The sequence below is a fragment of the Natator depressus genome, chromosome 8 (assembly GCF_965152275.1).
Source record: "Natator depressus isolate rNatDep1 chromosome 8, rNatDep2.hap1, whole genome shotgun sequence".
Lineage (NCBI taxonomy): Eukaryota > Metazoa > Chordata > Testudines > Cheloniidae > Natator > Natator depressus.
In genome coordinates, this window is record NC_134241.1 from 52,512,409 (window position 1) to 52,534,977 (window position 22,569).

General features: G+C 51.1%; 1 protein-coding gene across 3 annotated transcripts in view; it reads left to right on the forward strand.

Annotated features, from left to right (window-relative positions):
• The first annotated feature begins 727 nt into the window (after positions 1 to 727).
• Positions 728 to 22,569, forward strand: part of KIAA1614 (KIAA1614 ortholog) — a 37,758-nt gene continuing 15,916 nt past the window's right edge. The window contains exons 1-5 of one of the 3 annotated variants that reach the window (XM_074961059.1): positions 728 to 760; positions 864 to 987; positions 12,860 to 13,879; positions 14,585 to 14,648; positions 21,593 to 21,736. In XM_074961059.1, coding sequence (XP_074817160.1) covers positions 12,886 to 13,879; positions 14,585 to 14,648; positions 21,593 to 21,736 — 1,202 coding nt within the window. In that variant the 5' untranslated portion in view covers positions 728 to 760; positions 864 to 987; positions 12,860 to 12,885. Of the gene's footprint in view, positions 761 to 863; positions 988 to 7,365; positions 8,179 to 12,288; positions 12,354 to 12,859; positions 13,880 to 14,584; positions 14,649 to 21,592; positions 21,737 to 22,569 lie in introns of those variants that run through there. The other 2 variants (XM_074961058.1, XM_074961060.1) reach the window with 2 other exon arrangements.

The window sequence follows — 22,569 nt, forward strand, 5'->3', positions numbered from 1 at the left end:
TTGTCCAACTGTGCTCACCACAGCTTTGGATGACCCAGTGGTTAAGATGCCAGCAACCTTATAGCTGTTGCTGTTGGTCGGAATGGTGAGTAATGCTAAGGAGAAATGGCTCCTACACAATGCATTACTGTCCAGTCAATGCTGACTGAGACTCCATCATGGGGAGTTTACTTGGAGCGCAGTAATAATCCCCATTGGCCCCTATCAGTGTATTCTCAGTCCAGAAGAGAGCAACTCCAGACTCTGCTGAGGAATCTAACCTTGGTCTTTTCTCCAGCGTGATGAGACTGGCAAATCAGGGCGAGCCGTGGAAATGGAAATGTTCCGCGTCTGCGAGGCATGAGAGCTGGGAGCTGGCCCCTTCACTGGCTCGCAGGGGCTGCTCAGAAGGAGCTGACGGTTAGAGCCGTTTTAAGGACATAAAACTGATTTCTGCAACTCGCGCTGACAGCTGCAGCTGTGTATGGGGCAGGGGGGGATTAAAACAATTCTGTAATCCTGGTCATTTCCTTTCGATTGGGATTATGAAACCAATCATGAATATCAAAAGCTGCAGTTTAAACCAGCAGCCTGAGAGCAGCTGCCCTGCATAGCTGCAGCAGGAAAGGAGTGAGGCAGAACGAGGGCTGGCTTCCATTTTACTCAGAGAGGCCTGCCAGCCCACCCCCCACCCCCCGCTCCGCTCTCCCCATTCATCCCCGAGCACAGTCAGTAAGGTGGTAACTGGTTTGGACTGGGATGGCTGCCTAAGAGCATTCAGGTAAGAATCATACTTACTTAAAGCACGTTGACACTGTGAAACCTATTGGGGCTGCCCCAGGCCTGTTGGAGCTGTTCCTGTTCTCTTTTGCCTCTATTCTTAGGAGCCAAGTGCCACATGTTATAAAGGGGAGACTGATGAACTAAGGTACTTCAAGCCCAAGTGCCCCGCTGGTGTGATGTGCAATGGGAAGAGAGTGTGACACGCCACTGCGACTGCCTGAAAAGGTAACACACGGCTGGGCTTGTGGGGGAGGGGTGTGTGTCTAGGGTACATATGTCCTGCATGGATATAAGTGCCAGCTTTACCCTCTGCTCTTGTTCTCAGCCGCAGTTTCTCTAGTGCCACTGATCCCAGGCACTGCACCAGACTCCTGCTCTCCAGGAAAACAGCCATCTGTCTTCAGTCTGCTTCTGTAAGGCAGGGATATGCAGCCTGGTGAGAGTGAGCTGGCCAGGCATTTCCTGACCTGGGGCCCTTTAGGGGTGGGAGGAGCTTCAGCTAAACCTTGGTGCGAGTCAGCCAGGCACATCTGGATGTTGGGGTCTCTTAGTAAGAAAGGGGAAGATCAATTTCAGCGCCCCATTGATAGGTCTCTTTCTGTGCTGTAACTGTTAGCCACTGTTTTTTGGCTGTTTAATGTGATTGTCCTGACTGGGTTACCTTGGTCTTGCAAATTCCCTTTCCAGAAATAGGGAGCAGTTAACTTTTTGGGTGCTTGTTGCAAATTACCTTTGGTGCTCTGTAGTCCATGACGGCAGTTCTGCCCCTGTGCGTCCTGCGTCCAGGCTTCCCAGAGAAACAAATTTCACTCCCTTAGTGGGAACCGCACTTTAGGAGCTACACTTGAGGAGTGATGAAAGTACATCAAAAGCTGTTTTACTTGGGGGTCACTCTTATTTCCCTGAAGAAATCAAGGCAGGATTTGGGTCTATCAACCCAAGTGTGAATTCTTCCTGATAGGCAGATGATCCACAGCTCTGAACACAAATACCAGGAAGCAAGACCTTGTGAAGGAAAACAGCTGTCGCTGTGTATGTGCATGTCTTGTGCGCCAGCATGGCTTGGAGCTCCTGTGTTCCCAACACCACAGTAGGCTGCCATCTGGGATCTGGGTATGCAAGAATGGGGAAGATGATCCTAGAAAACAGCTTCCATCCTGTCAGCGTCAATAATTCCAGTTCTCTCTTCCCCTCAGTAAATCCTTTAAATGAAAGCGCAGAACAAGGCTGATTCTTCATTGAACTCCATTCAGTTCTAGCACTGGCTGCTGCTGCCTCTGCTGAGAGATGGACATGCTGGCCTCATTCTGTCGGGGCCAGCTGGTATGCTTGGAGAAGAACCCAGTAACTTTTCCTCTTGCACAATTTGCAGATGCGGCATTAGCTTGGGAAGCCCAGTGTACAAAACTAAAGGCTGTTCCCTGCAGAGCACATGGATGCAAGGACGGTCTTTCCACCCCCATCTCTTTGCTCATTGGCACATCAGTACCCTACAGAAAACAGAGTGTGCGCAAAATCAGACACCCAGTTTCTGAACCCAAGATGCCCCCAAACTCCCCTTGCTTTGGCTTAGTTGGGTATTGCCAACTCGTATGATATTTGGTATTTCCCTTAAAGCTGCAGCTCCTGGAGTCCAATGACCACATGACAATCTCAGCTTTCGTAATTTTTAATACAAGTAAGTTTCTAGCCCTCATGATTGCAGAGAAAAACTTGAAAACACGACCCGCAAAGGCTCAGAACAAACCCCAGATTTATTATTTCTTGGAATCTTTGGATCTGAGGAAGCCTGACTCCTGATGCTTGAACTTTCGGAGCTGGCAATACTGCTATCCCACCTTCTATGTATTGCACTCTGAGGCAATACTGCTATCCCACCTTCTATGTATAGCACTCTTGCTATAAACCACCTGGGGATATTTGCATTCCATGTGACCAAAGTGTGAGCTGGGCTAAGGTTCCTTGAGGCTTTGCTAACAATATAACCTAGCTCTAGGGCAGGCTGGCTGCATCATTCCCCACCTCCTCCCACATATTGCCAATAACCAGAGTAACACTAGCCCTCTCAAGTGGGAAGAGGCCAATACACCTGTGACTAGTCAGTTGACCCCCAATTAGGCTTGAGAGAGGGCACCTGAGTGCTAGAGGGAAGGAGACTGGGACAGGTGAGTCAGTCTCTCAGAATGTAAGAGTCGGACACAGGAAGGGCAGGTGAGAGCAGCTGCTGGAGGAGGGGGGAGAGAGAGGAAGGGCAGGAGTTGCTTGGGAGAGAGCTATGGGAGACTTGGGGAAGAGAGGTGAATTTGAATGGGAGCTGGAACAGGGCTGCTGGTAAGAATTGACCAAAGCTTAGGGACCCCTTCTGAGCAGAAGGCTCAGGGAAGTGGCCCTAGCTAGGCCAGGGAAAGCTGCGCCTGGAAGCAAGAGAGCGTGGTTGTGGGAGGGTGGGTTTCCCTGAGCAGGGGTAGGACTCACAAGTAGGGAGGCCTGGAGGAGAGGAAGGCTGCAGGAGGGGGTCACTCGGGGTGAAGACCTGAGTGAAGGGCGGTGGGAAGATGGGTCGCTCTCAGGCAGGGAGGTCTGGAGAGCAGGGCCCTGGATCAGGGGTAAAAGGAACTGGGAACAAAGTGCTGGTATTGACTGTTGGGTGGGTGAGCAGGAGGTGAGGTCCCTGGAGAGGGGGATGGAAGAACTGCTGTATCTTAGATGTTTACTGTGGGAACTGGAGGATTGTTTAATATTACAAGGTTTGGGGGGAATTACTGCACTGGTGTATGTGAATAAATTGTGCCTGGAGGTGGACTTTGTATCGGGCACTGAGAAACTACATGTTACTTTCATGAGTAGATGAAAGGGGAAACGGGCTGGGTGCACTTGTGCTGGGGCCTGATGCTGGAGGGCGCTCGGAGGTGAAGGGCCATCATGACGCCAATCTTGCTTTGTTAGCTTTTCACACCTGGAGGAACAGAACGTGCCCCTGCTCTTTGCTTTTACTTGATTGGGTCACTTTTATACTGGTCTCCAGTCCTGCTGAACAGCTTCCGGGTGTGTAATTGCACGAAGACTTTGTGGTTTAGTCAGTAGGCAGCATGTCCTTTTACTGACACGAGCATTCCAGTGGGGAGAGGGGGCAGAGGGAATAAAAAGCCAGCTGGGGAGTTAGCAGGACAATGTCGGAACGTCTACACAGCAATAAACACCCACAGCGGCGAGTCCCAGTGGGGCTCGGGCTGGAGGAATCTCCTTGTGGGGACTGGGGAGGGTCTCAGAGCCTGGGCTCCAGCCTGAGCCTTGTCTACGCTGCTATTTTTAGTCCGGCAGCCTGTGCCCTGTGATCCCAAATCAGCTGACCCAGTGCCACAGGTCTTGCATTGCTATGTAGAGATACCCTGTGATGTAGACATGGCATTTTCCCCGCTGCCAAAATGGCACCCAAGGGAGAAGACTGCTCCTTCTATTCAATAGGAGTCAGCGACTGCGCAAGATGGAACGATAGCCAGGGTTATGCACATGCTCCCGCTAGTGGTCAGGCACTTTGATGGGTGATTTCTTGGACCTGCAGGTGGTGGTGATAGAAACCAGGTCACTGGGGCTAAAGAAAAGGAGGGGTATGACTGTGAATGAGGTGCCCATGCAGTGTGGGCAGGTGTTTTGTTTGTGAAGAGAGAAGGAAGTTGTAGATCTGAGTTAAAAAGGGAGCTGTGGCATACATACTGCAATGTCTTTGTTTTCCATGTACTGCATCTTTAAATCTGCAAGGATACTGTTCTCTGCATTGTCAGCTGGCCACTTGGGAGTCTATGTGGCTGCAGCCTGTTGCGGAGAGGAGCTAGATACCATGCTCTCTCTCTCTCTCACTCATGGAGACTCTCTGCTTTTGGTTGTGCTTGTTGATCTCCTTAATCTGAAATAAGTTGGCCAGAGAGACGGGAAATGATCCTGAAGGCATCTCTCTTGTGGGAAGAGCTGTGCTGCTCCTGTGCAGGCCGGGCACCTCCCCAGCAGGGAATGACATCAGCTGCAATTGTACATGAAACATGTCTGAAGTTTGAGCTGCTCCCACACATGCTCTGGCCCTGGGTGGCTCATCCCTGAGGCACAGCAGGAGGTTGCTATAGTGTCATGGATCCACAGGCTTTGCCTGCCAGACCCTAACAGCTCCTGTTCTTCCTTCAGGGTAGGCCACATGCCCTCACTGCCTCCAGGACTGAGCCTCTGGGCTTCAGCACTCCTGCCTCACACCTGAGCTCGGCCCAGTGAGGCCAACAGAGACAGACTCCTAGTTGGAGGGTTGGCCACTCTTCAGAGACACAGGCACCTCAGTAGGTATTTGCAGTGACACCTGGCAGCCTTTCCAAACCATAGCAGGGTTTATTAGTCAGCTGGGACACAGCACTGGAATTCCTTAGGTCACATGGACCACTAAAGGGTAAAGCATAGTCCATCTGGCCAAGCCAGAGCAATCCACTAGCCAAGCTGCTGGGGTTGGGGACCATTCTGGGCTCTGTCTCTCTCCCTTTGTCTGACCCTGGTGAGAGCCATGTCTCTCCAGGGGGCTAACTCTCCCCTTCCTTCCTGTCACTACTCAGTCCTCTGTTCTCGAGCTGGCCTCTGCTGAGAGGTGGGGGAGGGAGGAACTGCTTTCCTCTTGGCTGTTGATTGCTGGGTGTCAATGTCCTGGTCAATGGGGTTTCCGTTGTCTACTTGGATTTTTCCATTGGTATGGTTTGGCCTTGGCCAGTCTTTTAATGAGCCACTCAGTCTGCCTCCAGAAACCTGGTGATAGGCACACACCATGTCTCCTGCACTGCTCCAAGAGCAGACTTAACTCTTTTACCCGCACTGGGTAGCAATGCAAAGTACAGAGGGACACTGAGGCACACATAGGCATCATAAAAATATTACAGAAAATTCCCACCTTGTCACATCTGGTATGATGGTCCTATGGACACGCGGTGCTGGCTTTTACAGTGCACAGCCCAAACCCACAGGCAAAATACAGCTAAGTAAGGAGCCTGATATGAAGTGGGAATCATTTCCTTGCTAAGGGTTACATTCTCCCAGACCTCGACAGCTTCCCAATTATCACAAGTGATTTTGCTGTCAGTATTTGACAATAAGGAACCATAAAAGCACTCTCAGATTTGTGCCTGGATTTCAGGTCTTGTGTGTTGATGTCACTTAGGACAAAGGGCCAGTGGGGGTGATGCTGTGCATTGATTCCCTGGGTTTTGCTCCTCAAATATTGATGTATGAAAGAATAATATGTTTATAATAATACTATTTATTTTCAGAAATAACCCCTAGAGGCCAAAATGGAGATCTGGACCCCACCTTGCTATGTCCTGTGCAGACTCATGCTAATGATAATTCATGTCCCGAAGACCTTAGTTTGTTGAGACCAGAAAGAGACAAGGTGGGGGAGAGGTGGTATTGTTATCCCCCCCTTTACAGGTAGAAGGCTGAGAGACCGAGAGATTAAGACCCAAATGCTTAATGATTTTTGATTGCCTCAGTTTCTGGATGCCCAACTTGAGATGCCTGGAAAGGGGCCTGACTTTCAGAGGTGGGTGCTCTGGACCTGTCTCACAATCAGGCCCCTTTTAAGTTGTCTGAAGTTGGGGTACCCAAAATCACTGGACACTTCTGAAATTCTTGGCCTAAGTGACTTGCCCAAGGTCACATGTGGAGTCTTTAGGCAGGAATTGAACCCAGCCCAATGCCTTCTCTACAAGATTGGGCTTCCAATCCCATCCTAACTTTCCAGGGCGTGTGAGTGACATGCATGGACAGAGTGAATACACATCTAACATGCCCTAGCTACGCGCACAGCCAGGCCTGGGACTAGGAGGCTAGGGTGGAGCGAAGGTAGATGGTGAATTTCAGTCCAGTTCTCAGCAGAATGTGGCTCCTCCAGGTTTGCGTCTGGTCCATGGTTTGAAGAACGTCCAGGATTGACTGGCCCTGGGGGCTGAGTCCCCAGCCTAGGGATTGATAAAGCAACATGCAGTCAGAGCCTGCCTCTCCCCCAGCCCCTTTGAAAGGCCCACATAACTCCCCCCGCTTGCCAGAGAGGTCGTGCGGCTCTCCCAGGGCTGGTTTACCCGCCTGTGGGTCTCAATTCTAACCAGCCGCCTCCAAAAATGGAGACTAAACAAGGGACATTCCTGACTAGCAGCCAAAGGCGGCCAAGCTTCCACCACCTCCCCTCCCCTTCTCTCCCCCTTCCTTCTTCCCGCCCTCCAGCCTCCCTCGCAACTTCCCTCCAAGTTGGGACTGAGCCGCTCCCCACGGGGTGTAGAATTCCACCCTCCCGCCTCAGCTAGCCGGGGCTGCGCAGCCAATGGGGTGGGTTCCCACCCCTCCCCTCTGGCCAAGCAAGTGGGTAGCCATGGCGACACCGTGGGCCCCTCCAAACATGTCTTACCTTTTATAGCCAGCGGTTCCTGTGGTTAGCATGTTGTTTGCTTGGGTGCCCTGGTATGCGCAGGGCCAGCTCCACAGGCTCTCTCAGCTTGCACAGCTGGGTCACTGGAGGGAGGGGAGAAGGGGGGCGGGGGCACCCCAGCTGCGGAGGGGAGTCACCCAGGCAGTGAACTTGGGCGCTGCTGGCAAAGGTTTTGGTTTGGTTTTTGTTTTCCTGCCTCTCGGTTTCCGGCCCTTGCTCTAGCTGGATTGCTAGGAAAACTCCACCGCGTTTAAACCGTGGGAGTCGTGGCAGAGAGAGGCCTAGCCAGGGTCGTGCTGTGAGCTTTGTGCTGAGCCAGTTGGTCCTGTGCTCCAGCTGGGGTCCTGCTGTGATCCCATGTGCAGACTTGCTCCCTCACCCCTGCTGGGGTCCTGCTGCGGTTCCCTGCACTGATTTCCCCTTCCCCCTTGGCTAGGGTCCTGCTGTGATCCCTGTGCTGACTCCTCTCCCCAGCTGGGGTCCTGCTGTGATTTCCCCCCAAAAGAGCACTCAAGCTGCCCCTCATATTTAGTGTATGTCTCTCCTGAGTGCAGTTCTGCTCCCTCCCTGCTGCCTGGTAGTTGTAACGGTGCAGCTATAAAAGGTTAACATCTGGGGGCGGGAGGGGTGCTCTCTTTCCTGCCTCCCTCCCATGATCGTCCCAGCAGTGCTGCATAGGAAAGAAAAATAAGTGAAGAGGGCCGGGGAGAGCGGACTAGCCTCTGCCCGGCCCTGCCTTGAGGAGTAGCTCCCGTCTTGTGGATGGGGCCTCCAGGATCCAGTCTCGGGGAGATGGAGCGTGGCCGGCACCACTGGCAGCTGGTTCGCAGACACTTCTGTCCCATGGTGTAACCTGGAGCCTGGATGGAGGTTGGGGAGGAGATTCTCCCCACCACGGAGTTGTGGGGAGAGCTCCCGCGTCCCACACAGAAGCAGCAGACCGTTCCCAGCTGACTCAGGAAGGCTTGGTGAGTATGAAAGTGGAGAACGGGGATTCCTCTGTAGTTATCCCACTCCCTCTGTCTGGCTAGGATGGTTGAATCTCAGGCCTCAAAGGAGGTTATACAGGGCTGGGAGTGGGTGTTTTCAGTGGAGGATGCAGCTGGGGGTGACTGTGATGCATCTCTGTGGAGTCCAGGCTCAGCTGGTGTGGCACATTCGGAGACCCATGTATTATCTGAGTGCTCCACTATTACCCCCAGTGCCACAGGACAGGAAGAGTGGTCTTGGTTTAAGGCACTGAACTGGGACTCAGGAGATCTGGGTCCAGTTCCCGGCTCTGCTATAGGCTGACTGTGACGGTGAGCAGATCACTGCATCTCTCTGCCTTAGTTCCCCCACTGAGAGATGCAGGTAAATAACCCTCCCTTTCACCTTACTCTGTGTCTTGTCTAGTTAGACTGTCAGTTCTAGGGGCAGGGGCTGCCTCTCACTGCATTTGTACAGCACCTAGCACAGCAGGGCATGACTGCATTACAACTAATTGATTTGGGCATCTCAGCTGTGCGTACCCTGACCTCCCTTTGACACCTCCATGTGACTGGACCACACAATACTGTCACAAGTGGACACTTAGAGCTATACTTACTTAGGCAAGCTGTGATTTTAGGCTCTTGTCTCCTATGGCTTCTGCATAAGATTCTTCCAGTCTGTTTTTTTAAGATACGTATTTCTGAATGAGTCATTGGGATTCCAAGGGCTTGTCTACATGGGGAAATTTTATATTATACCAATATAGTTGTACCAATATAACTCCCCCAGCCGCCATGTGAACATTTGGAAGAAGGCCTGTTTTTGGTTTAGTTTCTTGCTTGGGAAGAAGGTTAAGCTAAACCACAAAAAGCTCTTTTATACCAGTATAAGAGCATCTACATGTGGTGAGAGGGTAACTATATTGGTTTAAATTTACATCTTAGTTTATACCATTTTTTCCCCATGTAGACAAACCCTAAGTAGTGAAACATCTGCTGCTGAACTTGGAGGTGAAAAAAAAAGTTTCGGCTTCTTTTTTGTTCTTGGAAGATTCCCTGGCTAACATGTTGAAATGCGTCCATCCAGTTTTTTCCCATCCGGACATGTGTAACATCTTTAACCGCTGATCAAAGCACGTGTGCAGTGCTGCCTGGATACTCAGTGTAGCACAGCGTCACGTTCCAGGCAGGTGTTGGCACGTCAGTGGAATACCACAGCAACACACAGGCAATGGACTGCAGGACCATCAGCCTGCAGTGACCTGGGTGGAGGGTGATTCCTTGGACTCCTGGGTTCTATTCCTGACTCTGCTACTGACTTGCTGTGTGACCTTGGGAAAGTCACTTCAGCCAAGGTTTTCAAAGGTGACTAATGATTTTGGGTGCCTCCATTTTTGTTTGCCCACCTTGAGACACCTTAAAGGAACCTGATTTTCCACACTTTCTGAAAATCAGGATCTTCACAATGCTTCGGGTTGGACACCCCCATTACTAGTCAGTTTTGAAAGTCTGGGCCTTAACGTCTCTGTCTTCATAGACCTCCTCTGTCACATGGGGGTGAGAATACTCCCCTGCCTTTGAGGGAATGCCATGAGGATGGGTTAAAGTTTGCGAAGGGCTTTGAGATCCTCAGATGGAAGGTGCTACAGAAGGGCCAAGTCGTTACCATTTTAAAATGGGATGTAGGGCAACTCCCAAGTGTTCAGAGTCAGCTACTTGGGTTTAGGGAAGGCACTAAATATGCCTGTTCTCATGACTCTGTGTAGCAGGGAGGGCTGGGCTTGGCCATTGCTCCTCGACAGCATCCAATTGCTACATCCCAGCCAAGGCCATGTGAAGAGCCATGTGGTAAGTGGAGATGGCAGCGGCTCTGTCTCTTCTGAACAGTTTGCTGTGAGGCTCAGGTCTGGAAACAGCTCCAGGGGATGTATAGTTCTTTTGATCCAGGTTTTCCCCTTCCCTCGTGTTTGAAGTCTCTTTCCCCGTGACCTCCTGGAGAGTCCAGGAGAATGTTTCATGTCACTTGCTGATTTCCCCCCCCCCCCCCCGCCCCCAAAGCCAGCTGGTCTCCTGGATGGGAGAGAATTCTGCTCCAGCCCTCACCTTTGTGCCCACTCTTCTCATGTCTGTCTCAGCCTTAGGCAAATGCCTGAACCTGCTCACTCTTATCCTCAAATTTGACTTGTGGTGAGGGGAGGGGCCACAGAGAGAGTTTGTCCACTGTCCTAGTGGGAAACCTAGGAGAACATTGGGTGTCAGGATCCATCTAGCCTGGGATACATCTATGTATTTTTAAATACCAGTCCCCACAATGCAGCAATACAAAGGGTCGCACCTGGATTCACTTAAAAATAGTAATTTAAACTTATTTTGTAGCGGAGGGGCTCAGATCTCTACACTGGAGTCCAACTGACCTCACCTGGGACCCTGACTTTCCCAGCCAGGAACTGCGCACGCTGTCCACTTGTGATGCCGAGAACAAGGTCTTTGACTGTAGGGAATGACCACGCTGGTGCGGTTGGAATTAACATGCTCACCCAGCCTCTGTTTCAAACCCATGTAGAACTGACCCACGCTGCCTGGGAATATCTTCTCTTGCTCTTCTCCTGGCTCATTGCTTCCCTGCCCCTCTGCCCAGCTCCAGGGTTCTGGGAGAGGAGGTGCCAGAATGCCAAAAGCAAAGCTCTTTCCCTGGCAGCCAAGTGAAGGCAGGATGTAGCTGAAATCTCGGAAGATTACCAGCCCAGCCTAGCGAACTCAGCATTAGAAACCAGTCTTCTGGAGGCTGATCCATACCTTTTGAAAAACACCAATGTTCCCTCTGATGCTATAGACAGATTTGGGAGTGAAGGAGCCCTTGCTATGTGCTGACACTAACAGTAGCATGAGGCTGGGTGAGCTGAGTTGGGGGTGGGTCTTAAACTTCCCCAAAAACTTCATTCAGGCTGCTCACTTTCCTAACTCGGCAGTTCTGAGTCAATAGTGACTCAGTGGCTCTTAATGACCAGCTGGTTCACTGCCTGAGGAGAGCAGCATGACCTAGAAGCTAGGCCAGGGACTGCAAGTCAGGACCCCTGAGTTCTATCTCAGTGTTGTCACTGATCTGCCTATGTCATGCACTTAATTGCTCTGTGCCTCAGTTTCCCTAGCTCTAAAATGGGGATGATAATACTCACCTGCCTTTGCAAAACCCTTTAAGAGTCCTCTGATGGAATGTACTAGATAAATGCAAATAGATATTTTAACTTATAACTGTCAGGAAGTGCCCAGTCTGGAGGCCCTTACTGCTATTCTAAACCATTTATACAGGGAGATGAGACAAAAGCAGAGAGAGAATTATTTGTTTAATGTGTCTGAAGACCAGGAAAATTGAGGTGCCTGTTGCCATAGACAGAGTTCAGTTCACAGTACTTGTCTCTTCCTCCCTGCTTCAGCCTAGTGCAGTAACTAATCCGAAAGCAGCGCTCCACTCTCACTACATAGGATTGCGATGGAAAGTATAAAATAGTGAAATGGTGACGCCAGGTGAATTTCTGCCTGCAATGATGATTGTACCCAAGAACTGCCCACAACTGTGGGGAGGGCCTGTTGGCTAGTAGTGGGACCAGGGGCCTAAGAGCTGGGATTCCTGACTTCTGGTCCCAGGGATGCTGTGAACTTGGGCAAGTTGCTTGGTCTCTCTATTTGCCCTTCCTTGACACAGGGATAATCAATAAACATCTACGCTTACTGGGGCAGGGACCATCTTTTTGTTCTGTCTGCACAGCACCTAGCCCAGTGGGGCCCTGGTCCATGACTGGAGCTCCTAGGGCAAGAGTGGGCAAACTACAACCCATGGGCCACATCCGGCCCGCCAGCTGATTTAATCTGGCCCTCAAGCTCCTGCTGGGGAGCAGGGTCTGGGGCTTGCCTTCTGTCCATGTGCTGCAGTTCCCGGAAGCAGCAGCATGTCCCCCCTCTGACTCCTACATTTAGGGGCAGCCAGGGGGCACCACGCACTGCCCCTGCCCCAAGCACCGCCCCCGCAGCTCCCGTTGGCCAGGAACTGCAGCCAATGGGAGCTGCAGGGGTGGCGCCTATGAACGGGGCAGTGCGCAGACTAGAGCTGCCTGATCACGCCTCTGCGTAGGAGCTGGAGGGGGAAATGCCACTGCTTCCAGGAGCTGCTTGAGGTAAGCATCACCTGCACCCCTGATCCCCTCCCGGGCCCCAACCCCCTACCTCAGCCCTGATCCACCTCCTGTCCTCCGAACCCCTCGGTCCCAGCCCGGAGCCTCCTCCTGCACCCCAAAACCCTCATCCCCCAGAGCCCGCACCCCCAGCCGGAGCCCTCCCTCTCCTCCCCAACCAGAGCCTTCACCCCCCTCCTGCACCCCAACCCCAATTTCATGAGCATTCATGACCCGCCATACAATTTCCATACCCAGGTGTGTCCCTCGGGCTAAAAAGTTTACCCACCCCTCTCCTAGGGGCTACTGCAGTGTAAATAATTGTATGCAATGCTTAGAGACCTTTGGCAAGAGGCTGTGTGGAGCTGGCCAATGTTATTAGCTGGGGCGATGGGAAAAGGAGTTCCTGGAGAGGAGGGTGTGCAGGCCCATCCAGCTGTGGTGCTGCAGAGAGCTCCCTTTACAGTCCAGTTGAGTTCTGCCCTTACTGCTGTTTGTTTTCTCTGCAGGGGCCCCCGAGAGGCAGAAGGCTGGCATGGAGGGGAACTCACCTATGGAGAAGAGAAGAGCCATGAAGGGCATGAAGCAGCACGGCAGGAATGCCAGTAGAAGGAACTTCCCTGCTGAGAGCGCTGAGTCCAGCGCCGACCAGCCTGTCAGAGCGGCTTTGGAGCCAGCAGGGCTGCGAGGGGAACCGGGCAGGGCCGCTCGCTCTATTCTGGAGAGCAAAGTGAAGGCTCTGAAGGAGAAGAGGTTGACCGCTAAACAGGGAGGAGTGGTGTCCCAAGAACGGGCCTCTCTGAAGAAGCCCAAGGTCAGGAAAGGGAAGCTCACGCCAAGTCTGGCGGTGGTGGAGGGGGTCCCCCAAGATGCGGTGGTGGAGCCCGGGGCTCAGATCCGCACCTACCTGACGGATGTGCTGCTAGACAGCCGTGACGATGTGGACTTTGGGCAGGTTGCCAAGGGGACTGCGGCTGCTGACCTTTACGCCAACAACGTGGAAGCTCTGAAGGCGCATAGGACAGTGGGAGGAGGCAGTGCCTTGGGCTGCAGTTCAGCTGAGGAGCTCTGGAGGCTCCCAAGCCCAGGCAGGAACATTCTGGAGAATGCTGACTACTACTCAGAAAACAGGGCCCAAAGGGGCTCCCCAAATGGGCTTTGGGGCACCAGCTCCTCTAGGAATCCTGCTACAAGCAGCCAGAAATCTTCCCTTGAAGACCATGGCAAACCAGCCCCCTTTGGAGAAGAGCTGGCCCAGGCTACGGACTCGGAGAACCTCCCCCTGACTCCCAAGGACGATCTGTGCGAAGGGTTAGCCCCATCAGGGCAGCTGTGGAGGACAGAGAGCTGGGATAGCCTTGGCAGCGCTGCGAGTGCCACCAGCGGGCTGTCTCTGGCTGAGCGGGTGGAGAGGAACCGGGCTGTGCTGCAGGAGATGCTGAGCCTATCAAGGCAGAACCGCTCTCCTCTGGAGCCTCGTCGCCAAGTGAGGGAAGCGCTCACGCTAGCGAAGGATGGAGCCGCTCAAGGTGGGTATTTGATGCTGGAGCATCTCAAGAGTGTGTGATGGGCAGGGGGAGTGTCACAGCCATCTTAACGCTGCTCTGCCACGCACCTCAGTTGGGCCATGCAATACCTACCCCTGTTGTCCACTCTGAATTACACCGTCTCACTCACCGTTACTTACAGATACCCTGCAAAGAAAGCACAACAAATTGGCGTTGACTCCATTGCCCATTTTTGCTGTTTTGGAAAAGATGGCCTGAAATAAGGGGTGGGGGGGACGGGACTTGAGGGTTTTTGCTTTTTTTTTTTTTTTAATCACAGGCCCTTTCTCCACAAAAAAATGCTACCACTTTAATTAAATCAGTGCATGTTCTTTGTGTGGTCACTTAAATTCAGGGCCTTATCAATGTAGCTTAAAAATGAGGAATGGCAAGCTTGGCTGGAGGCTTCAAATGTGGTTTGCAAGTGTTCCCAGCTCAAAATTGAATCTTTAACAAAGACAGCTTTTCTGTTAAGTGTTTTTCTCCAGTATTTGAGTTACATACACATACAATCCCACGGTTTTACAGTCTAGAAGGAAAGGCTTGGCTTTGGGGAATGAGCTCTGAGGTTGGTTTCCAGGTGAATGGGATCTCTGGTGAACAGAAGAGGAGGGTCACTTTCACACCCCCTGCTTTACGTGTTGCTGAGGTGTGTAACTCGATATGTGTGTCTGTTCTGGGTTACAGAGCTGCTGGTGAATGACCTGGACTGGGACTCCGGGGTCTCGCTGCAGGACTCAGAAGGATACAGGTAACAGCTGAGAACACTGTGGGAAGGAAGTGAAGATTGCCCCTTCTCCCTTCCCCCCCACCCTATGTATTTTTAAAACTAGCAGGCAATCCCTGGTGGGTCTCTGTCTGTCTGGTCCCTGAACTTCCCCCTTCCCCTTAGAGATGGCCTTTCCCCCTCACACACAAAAGGCCAGAACGAAGGCACTCTCCCAGGCCAGCATGGAGGAAGCTGGCCCTGCAGCTGCTTGTGTTCAGCCCACTCTGAGGTTCTATGGAGAGCTCCAGTCTGCAGGGCCATGAGTCAGGCAACTGTCCCCAGCACCCAGTTCTCTCAAAATAGCAATCGCTAAATGTGCAGCGTTCCCTGCCAGCGCCCCCTGCCCATGGATGATTGGAAGCCTGGCACCGCTGAACCAAGGGTGGGAATTGCTTTTGCTGCGCTTTGTTTCCCGGCATACACACGGAGAGGAGCAGATAGAAACATACAGTACTCTTGCTGGAAGCTTTTAACATAACACGACTTTATTTCCAAACTTCAGAACAGTAACACCCAAGAACCCAAAAGCAGAGAGACAAAACAGGCTGCTCCCTAAGACAGAGAAGCACATCTCGTCCCTTACTGCAGGGTGGCTGGCTGGCTGCTGATTGACTGCTGCTATGTCCAAATCACACACTTCCTTGTAGCACCCCTCAGCCTTCAAGCAGGAGCAGGAAACCCCTTACGATTTAAAGTGATAGTGTGTAATTGTAACAGTTTGCAGTACACCACATGCTTGAACAAGAAAAAATAACACACACCTCTAAACAGAAGGCTAAAAGGAGTAAAGTCTGGAAGAGCAGTTAATTCTAGGTTCCCGTTAGCACCAACCTGTATTAGTTCATTATAAACTCTGGGGCTGCTGCATTACAGGATCACTTCTTCCCAACTGGAGCCCAGAATAGCCCCAAATGCTATACTGCTGCAGAGTCCCATGTGTGTTTTACAAGGGGCGGGTCCAGCTGTTCATGGAAAGCATGAGTTTCCTCTGAGGAAAGGGAGCTCTCAGCAGAGCATGGCAGTGTGTTCTGTGCAGGCCTGTCATTAAAACTAGCTTTACCTACGCTGGCTATCGCTCAGGGGGGCTTGCCAGGGAAACCTGACGAGGAGCCAGTGCTGCCCAATTCAGATATGCATCTCTCTGAGTGACTTTGGCTCTGGGGTGGCAGCTCAGGCCTAGCTGTTGGAGGAACAAACATGGTTAGCAGGAAGGTTTTTGAGGTTAGGATGTGTGTGTGCGCACAAGAGAGGGAGGAGGAGGTGAATGTGAATCCCCTTTTAGACACTGGGTCAAATGTTCAATAGGGCCTCAAGTTTGTCTCTGTCCATCCATCCGTGCTGCTGGCCCTCATCCCCATTGTATCTGCACACCTCTCGTAGCGCTTTGCAGCAATAGAGAAACAGGCCGGGGGGAGGAGAGTCTTGCCCTAGATCACCCAGCAATGGAACCCAGGTCTCTTGACTCCCAGTGCTGTGCCCTACCCAGGCCATTCTGCCTCCAAGTTCATCTGTGCACATGCAAATCACCAATCCAAGTGGTTTTTAAGCACTGTCCCTTAGGAGGTCACACTTGTAAGACACTAAGTGCTAGTCTCAAAATTTGTGTGTACAGCCTTTAAAGTGCATCCGCAGAGGCCAGACTCTGGAAATATGGCCCTCATCTTGCCCAAGATCTGGGCCCAATTGTGGGCCTTGTGCTCCGCACTATCTCCAGGAAGAGGTTGACCCAAACGATCAAAGGCTCGAAGGGGTTAACGTGTACAGAAGGTCTGGGAAAGTTGTAACTGCTTGTGGTTGGGAGGGAATTGGACTTAAATCTCCCCATGGGCTAGTGCAGATTGTGCAGGTGGGAACCTATAATCTCATTGAACTAATGATAAACCTTAGGGATATGGACTAAAAATGAGAGAGAGATCCTAGAGTCTGAGACTTCCAGCTGTGTCAGGCTTGTGTGCGGGAGGACGGGAGAGACTCTGTTTGGCCTCACCTGAGGCAGCTGAGCAGCTGCCCAGCTGTAGTACTGTGCAAGATGATGCTCTGGTCATCAAAGGTGGGAGGGATCTGCTGATTGAGTTCACTGTATGATCTGGGCCTTCAGCTGGTGGGGATGTTATGAGTGATAAGAGACCTGACAGGTTTCATGGGGCGGGTGAGTGAGCTTGTGGAATGGCTGGCTCAGGGCAGTGCTGGAGGCATCTCGCAGATCAGTGTTGGGAACAGGGAGGAATTCGGCATGCACTTAATGAGAGAGAGTGTCACATTAGTGGGTGTCTCTGCTAGCTAGGAAAATGGACAAGACTTGATGGTGTCCTGACTCTCCCTTCATCCAAAACATTTTATGTAAGTCAAGGGATTCTGCTCCATTGTGTTCTCCAGTTTAACAAAGAATGGATATAGACCATTACAAATGGGGAATAATACTGAGCAGTCTGCACGCTCAGAGCAAAGGAGATTTGTTATCCCCCTTTTACGGATGGGGAAACAAACGCACATAGCCATGAAGTGACTTGCCAAAAGGTGTCGCAGCACATCAGTGACTGAACTGGGAAGGGAACCTCACTTTTTTCATCATTCTCAAGCTAGTTCTGAAGCCACTGGATCTCACTGCATCCTTAATGGCCTCTGCATGTTTGCTCTTGAGCTTGCCCTGGTAGGAGTCCTGGTTGTGACCCCTTGAAGACATCTGCCCAGCAATGTCCATGCACAGATCTTTATTCTGGTGGCTGGCCACAAGGGCTTCCTGCACCTACGCTTCTCCCTAGATGGCAATGAGATCTTGCATCTCAGCATAGCTCCAAGCAGCTGTTCGAGGCATGTTGCAGGGTTTCTGGAGTAATACCGCAGCAAAGCTGATGTATGTGAATCCAGGAGCAAATGGACGCACTGATAAACAGAGAGGTCAGTAACCATCACCCACAAGGCCGCATGGGATAGCAGTTGAAGGACTGCCAAAGTAATGCATAGCAGCATTGCGTACACAGGAACAGTAGATTGAACTAACTCAATTCACACTGAACGTAGCTCACTTTGAAAGAGGATTCCAGAGTTTGCAACAGATGCACAGTTAGGGTATGCAAGTATTTTCAAGCTGGATTAACTGGACTTCGTCCGGTTTAGCCCCCGTGTAGACAAGCCCTAAGATACTAGGGCCCAAGCTATAAAGAGCCTCATACGTCCAGTCAGTGCCTTGAATGGCAGTGGGAAACAATCTGGAATCCACTGCAGAGGTGGGTATAATGTGCTCCCTGCATACGCTAGCTCCAGCTCTGGAGTGGTCTGTGTGGGTAGCCCCATCCCGCTATGGAGGCTGCAAGTGACGGAACGGAGCCACGGGCAGGACAAATCCACCTGTCAATCAGTAGGAAGCACGATGTGCCCACGGAATGCGCGTCTTGCTCTGAAGCGAGTCGGACGCTGTCATGTTTCACACGCCTGCCTTCCCCTAGGAAGCCCTGGGCACGAAAGGGTTAATCTGAGATTCTCTGAAGTGACTGCCTGAGCCGATTACTGTAGTGGGGGGGGGGGGGATTATGGCAGCAGCCAGGAGGGAAAGTCTGTGCTCTGGAATAGCCTGTGAATAACATGTGGGGCAGGACAGAGCAGGGGGCAGCTTGGAGACCATCTGAAGTGGAAGAATGGGGAGCGATTTTTCCCTAGGGCAGTGAAATGTACAGGGGAACTGGGGAGTGGGTGGGGACAGGCAGAGCGCACCATTCTGGGGATTGTCCTGAGTGCAGCAGCTTAACTAGGTAGCAGGAAGGAAAGCTTGGAGCTTACTGTCCCCAAGATACTGGGATCCCGTTCCTTTGGGGGTGAGATTTAACATGCATATCCTAATACAGCCGCTGTTGAGAACGTCTTGGATTATTCCCCAGGCAGCTGGCTGCACTGGAGGGATTGTGGTGGATTCCTATGGGGGAGAAAAGGGAGCTGCATTGCAGTGTGACAGCTGTGGGGGGAGGGGCGGCTACATACCCTCTTGCAGTGATAATCAAGGTGGGCCATTTCCAGCGGTTGACAAGAATGTCTGAGGAACGGTGGTGGTAGGGAAATAAACATGGGGAAATAGTTTTACTTTGTGTAATGACCCATCCACTCCCAGTCTCTATTCAAGCCTAAGTTAATTGTATCCAGTTTGCAAATTAATTCCAATTCAGCAGTCTCTCATTGGAGTCTGTTTTTGAAGTCTTTTTGTTGTAATATTGTGACTTTTAGGTCTGCAATCAAGTCCAGAGAGATTGAGGTGTTCTCCGAGTGGTTTATGAATGTTATAATTCTTGACATCTGATTTGTGTCCATTTATTCTTTTACATAGAGACTGTCAAGTGCTTGCCCAGTGTCATGGGGTGGCTGACAGCTGGCCTTTGAAGAGAATTGGCCCATCTGTAGCTCAGTGGGTTGAGCGTTGGCCTGCTAAACCCAGGGTTGTGAGTTCAATCCTTGAGGGTGCCATTTAAGGATCTGGGGCAAAAATTGGGGATTGGTCCTGCTTTGAGCAGGGGGTTGGACTAGATGACCTTCTGAGGTCCCTTCCAACCATGATATTCTATTCTATGATCTGTAATTTGTGAACTCTCGAGGTGACTGACTGGCAGCTAATTGGCCAATGAGCACCAGGATGAGATAAGACTACCAGAGGTCAGTGAGAGGAGGGTGCTCTTAGGAAGAGAAGAGCTTCCAGGGAAAAGAGTAGCTGAACTCTGAGGGAAAGCAAGTTGGGGAGGGACTGCCCGACAGCTGGCTGCAGGGCCTCTACATGGTCTCCAGTGCACAAGGGGTTAACTTCAGTTCTCCTTCCCCTTCACTTTGCACAGGTGTTGCAGGAATGGGCTGTAAGCAGGGCTGCTGCAGAGAGACAAGGTGGGGAGTGCCAGGTTGATCTCAGGCTGAGAACCTGCCTGTTGCTCTTTTTGCTTCTGCTACCTTCGTTTAGTTCCTATTAGAAAGAGTCCCTCCTGTTGCACAATCCTTACTCCCTGTTGCATCATTTTGTTTCTGCTAAGCCAGTCATCCCTGTAGTTTACAGACTATTGCTATAGTGGCAGTGTGGTCCTGTGCAGAGGGGATTGGGACTCAAGATACCTGGGTTCAACTCCCATGTCTGCTGCTGACCTGGTTGGTGACCTTGGGCAAGTCATTTCAATTATCTGTGCCTCAGTTTCCCCATCTGTAAAATGGGGGTAATATTCCCTTTGAGATCTACAGAGTGAAAGCAGAGAGAAGTATTTTCACTTTGACTTACAGTGCAGCATTCTGCTGTTTTTTGGGTAAATCTACCATGCAGCTGAAGCTGTGGAGTGTGATGGGCACGCAAAACTGCAGAAATACCAGCAACTCTGTCCCTGGAGGGCTTCTGCTTTGCTATTTCCAAATATTTAAGGTGACTTATGCAAGAGGTCCTTTTGCAGGGTGCTGTGGTGCATTGAAAGTGGTGTAAAAATGACACACTGTCCCTTTAAATTTCAGGGGCTTTCCTGCCTGCAGAGTAGGGGTCTCTGTAGAATATGTGCTGCTAGGTCCAGATCCCGCTCAGCCAGCCAGCCTAGAGCAAGATGTGGGGGGTTGTGCCTCTGTTCTAGGAGGGCAGCCTGCTTTATGGATCTGCTTTTGCGTTCTTGTGTGTAATTGTTCTGAACTCTTAAAAACAGTCGTGTTGCACTGCAACCTTCTATTGCGAGTACATTGTTTTAATCTAACTTCCCCTTATGTATGCTGGGAATTTAGCAGTTGCAGCCCCGTACTGGCAGAGGGGATGGGTGGGCCAGCAGGCCCTCTTCAGCTCTGGCCCATTGGTAAATAGCCACCAGAGGGACCAGCAAAAACCAGTCACTGAGTAGAAGTTTGCCTTTAAGTAAAGGTCAAACTGAGCCGGTGTGGAAACCGTGACGGTGCATTTAATGTGGCTGAAGGTGGGCTCCTTGTTCAGGTTTTCAGGATATTTGGCCTCAACCTGGCTTAGGCCCCTGAGAGCTGCTGCATCCACTTGTTAGGGAATGCTCCCATCCTTCCTCCTCCTGTCTCTGGCCAGGTCTATCACTGTGTCTTTGGAAGCAGGTTTCAGAGTAACAGCCGTGTTAGTCTGTATTCGCAAAAAGAAAAGGAGTACTTGTGGCACCTTAGAGACTAAAAAATTTATTTGAGCATAAGCTTTCGTGAGCTACAGCTCACTTCATCGGATGCATACTGTGGAAAGTATAGAAGATCTTATTATATACACACAAAAAGCATGAAAAAATACCTCCTCCCACCCCACTCTCCTGCTGGTAATAGCTTATCTAAAGTGATCACTCTCCTTACAATGTGTATGATAATCAAGTTGGGCCATTTCCAGCACAAATCCAGGTTTTCTCACCCCCCCACCCCACACACAAACTCATTCTCCTGCTGGTAATAGCTTATCTAAAGTGACCACTCTCCTTACAATGTGGAAGGGGGAGGGTGAGAAAACCTGGATTTGTGCTGGAAATGGCCCACCTTGATTATCATACACATTGTAAGGAGAGTGATCACTTTAGATAAGCTATTACCAGCAGGAGAGTGGGGTGGGAGGAGGTATTTTTTCATACTTTTTGTGTGTATATAATAAGATCTTCTATACTTTCCACAGTATGCATCCGATGAAGTGAGCTGTAGCTCATGAAAGCTTATGCTCAAATAAATTGGTTAGTCTCTAAGGTGCCACAAGTACTCCTTTTCTCTTTAAGCAGGCGCCCATGCCTGGCTTATGAGAGCCCTGGCTTCTCCGATTGATGGCGTAGGCTGCCCTCTAGTGCTGGCTTGCAGGCCTGCAGTGGGTCTGAGGATGGACCGTGGGTTGTTTTTCCAGGCAGAGAGAGCCGCGTCGTCCTCGTCACTGTTAAACCACTTCTAATCCTTGTTATTTTTTTCTAATCCCCCCGCCTTGCTCCCCACTGGCCTGGCTGCAGGGCCTTTGTTCCCACTCAGGAGCTTGAGCTGAGCCCCAGGCATGAGCAGGCCAAGCAGCTGCTGCAAAGAGCCCGCATGAAGGCCAGGACGAGCCCTCTCCGAGCCAGCCACGACATCCTTCCTGCTGTTCCCCAGGCCAGGCGGTGAGTGCAATGCCTCAAATGTCCGTCACAGCTCCAGGGAATGCCAGGGGGAGGGGGAGGGAGTCCTGTTTCTTTTGCCAGTCTCCCTGCAGGATTCTCCTGCTTTCCTGCCTTGCTCGCACTCTTAAGTATGTATGGAAATAGAACCAGACTGTGATCCTCGCTCTCACGCATCGGTGCTGAAACTAGAGAGCTAGGGGTGCTGCCTCACCTCTAGCTTGAAGTAGTTTCCATCATATACAGGGTTTACAGTTTGGTTCAATGGCTCTCAGCACCCCCACTATACAAATTGTTCCAGCACCCCTGCTTTCATGTAGATGCAGACACACTGTAGGCATTCTGTAGCCCAGTATTTCTCAACTACCAGTCTGTGGACTGGCGCCAGTCCGTGAGATCTCCCTGACACAGTTTCAGAAGGCAGCAAGCCGGTTCTTGGTATCAAAAGGGTTCAGAGACCCTGCTGTAGTCCACTACACCACATAAACAAATATCACATGCACAGCAGAAGCCTGTTACACTTTCACCGTACGCATGCTCCATGCGTACCGGATAGACACATACAATGATCACACACTAGTGTTGACTCTAGAGGATTTGAATGGTGTGTCATTGTTTCATTTTATGATGACAGAGGCACCGACTGCAAGTTCTTGGCTCCCTGAGATCAGTTTATTTCACCAATGATACAGAAAGGTCTCCCAGAGTAAAATAAACTCAAGAGCTGCGGAGAATGACAGTTTTGGCTTGTGAGGTTTCAAAATTTGTTTGGTTTTGTTCCACACTAGAACAAAAACAAACCCTTTAACATGTTTTCACAAAATGGAAATGGAGTT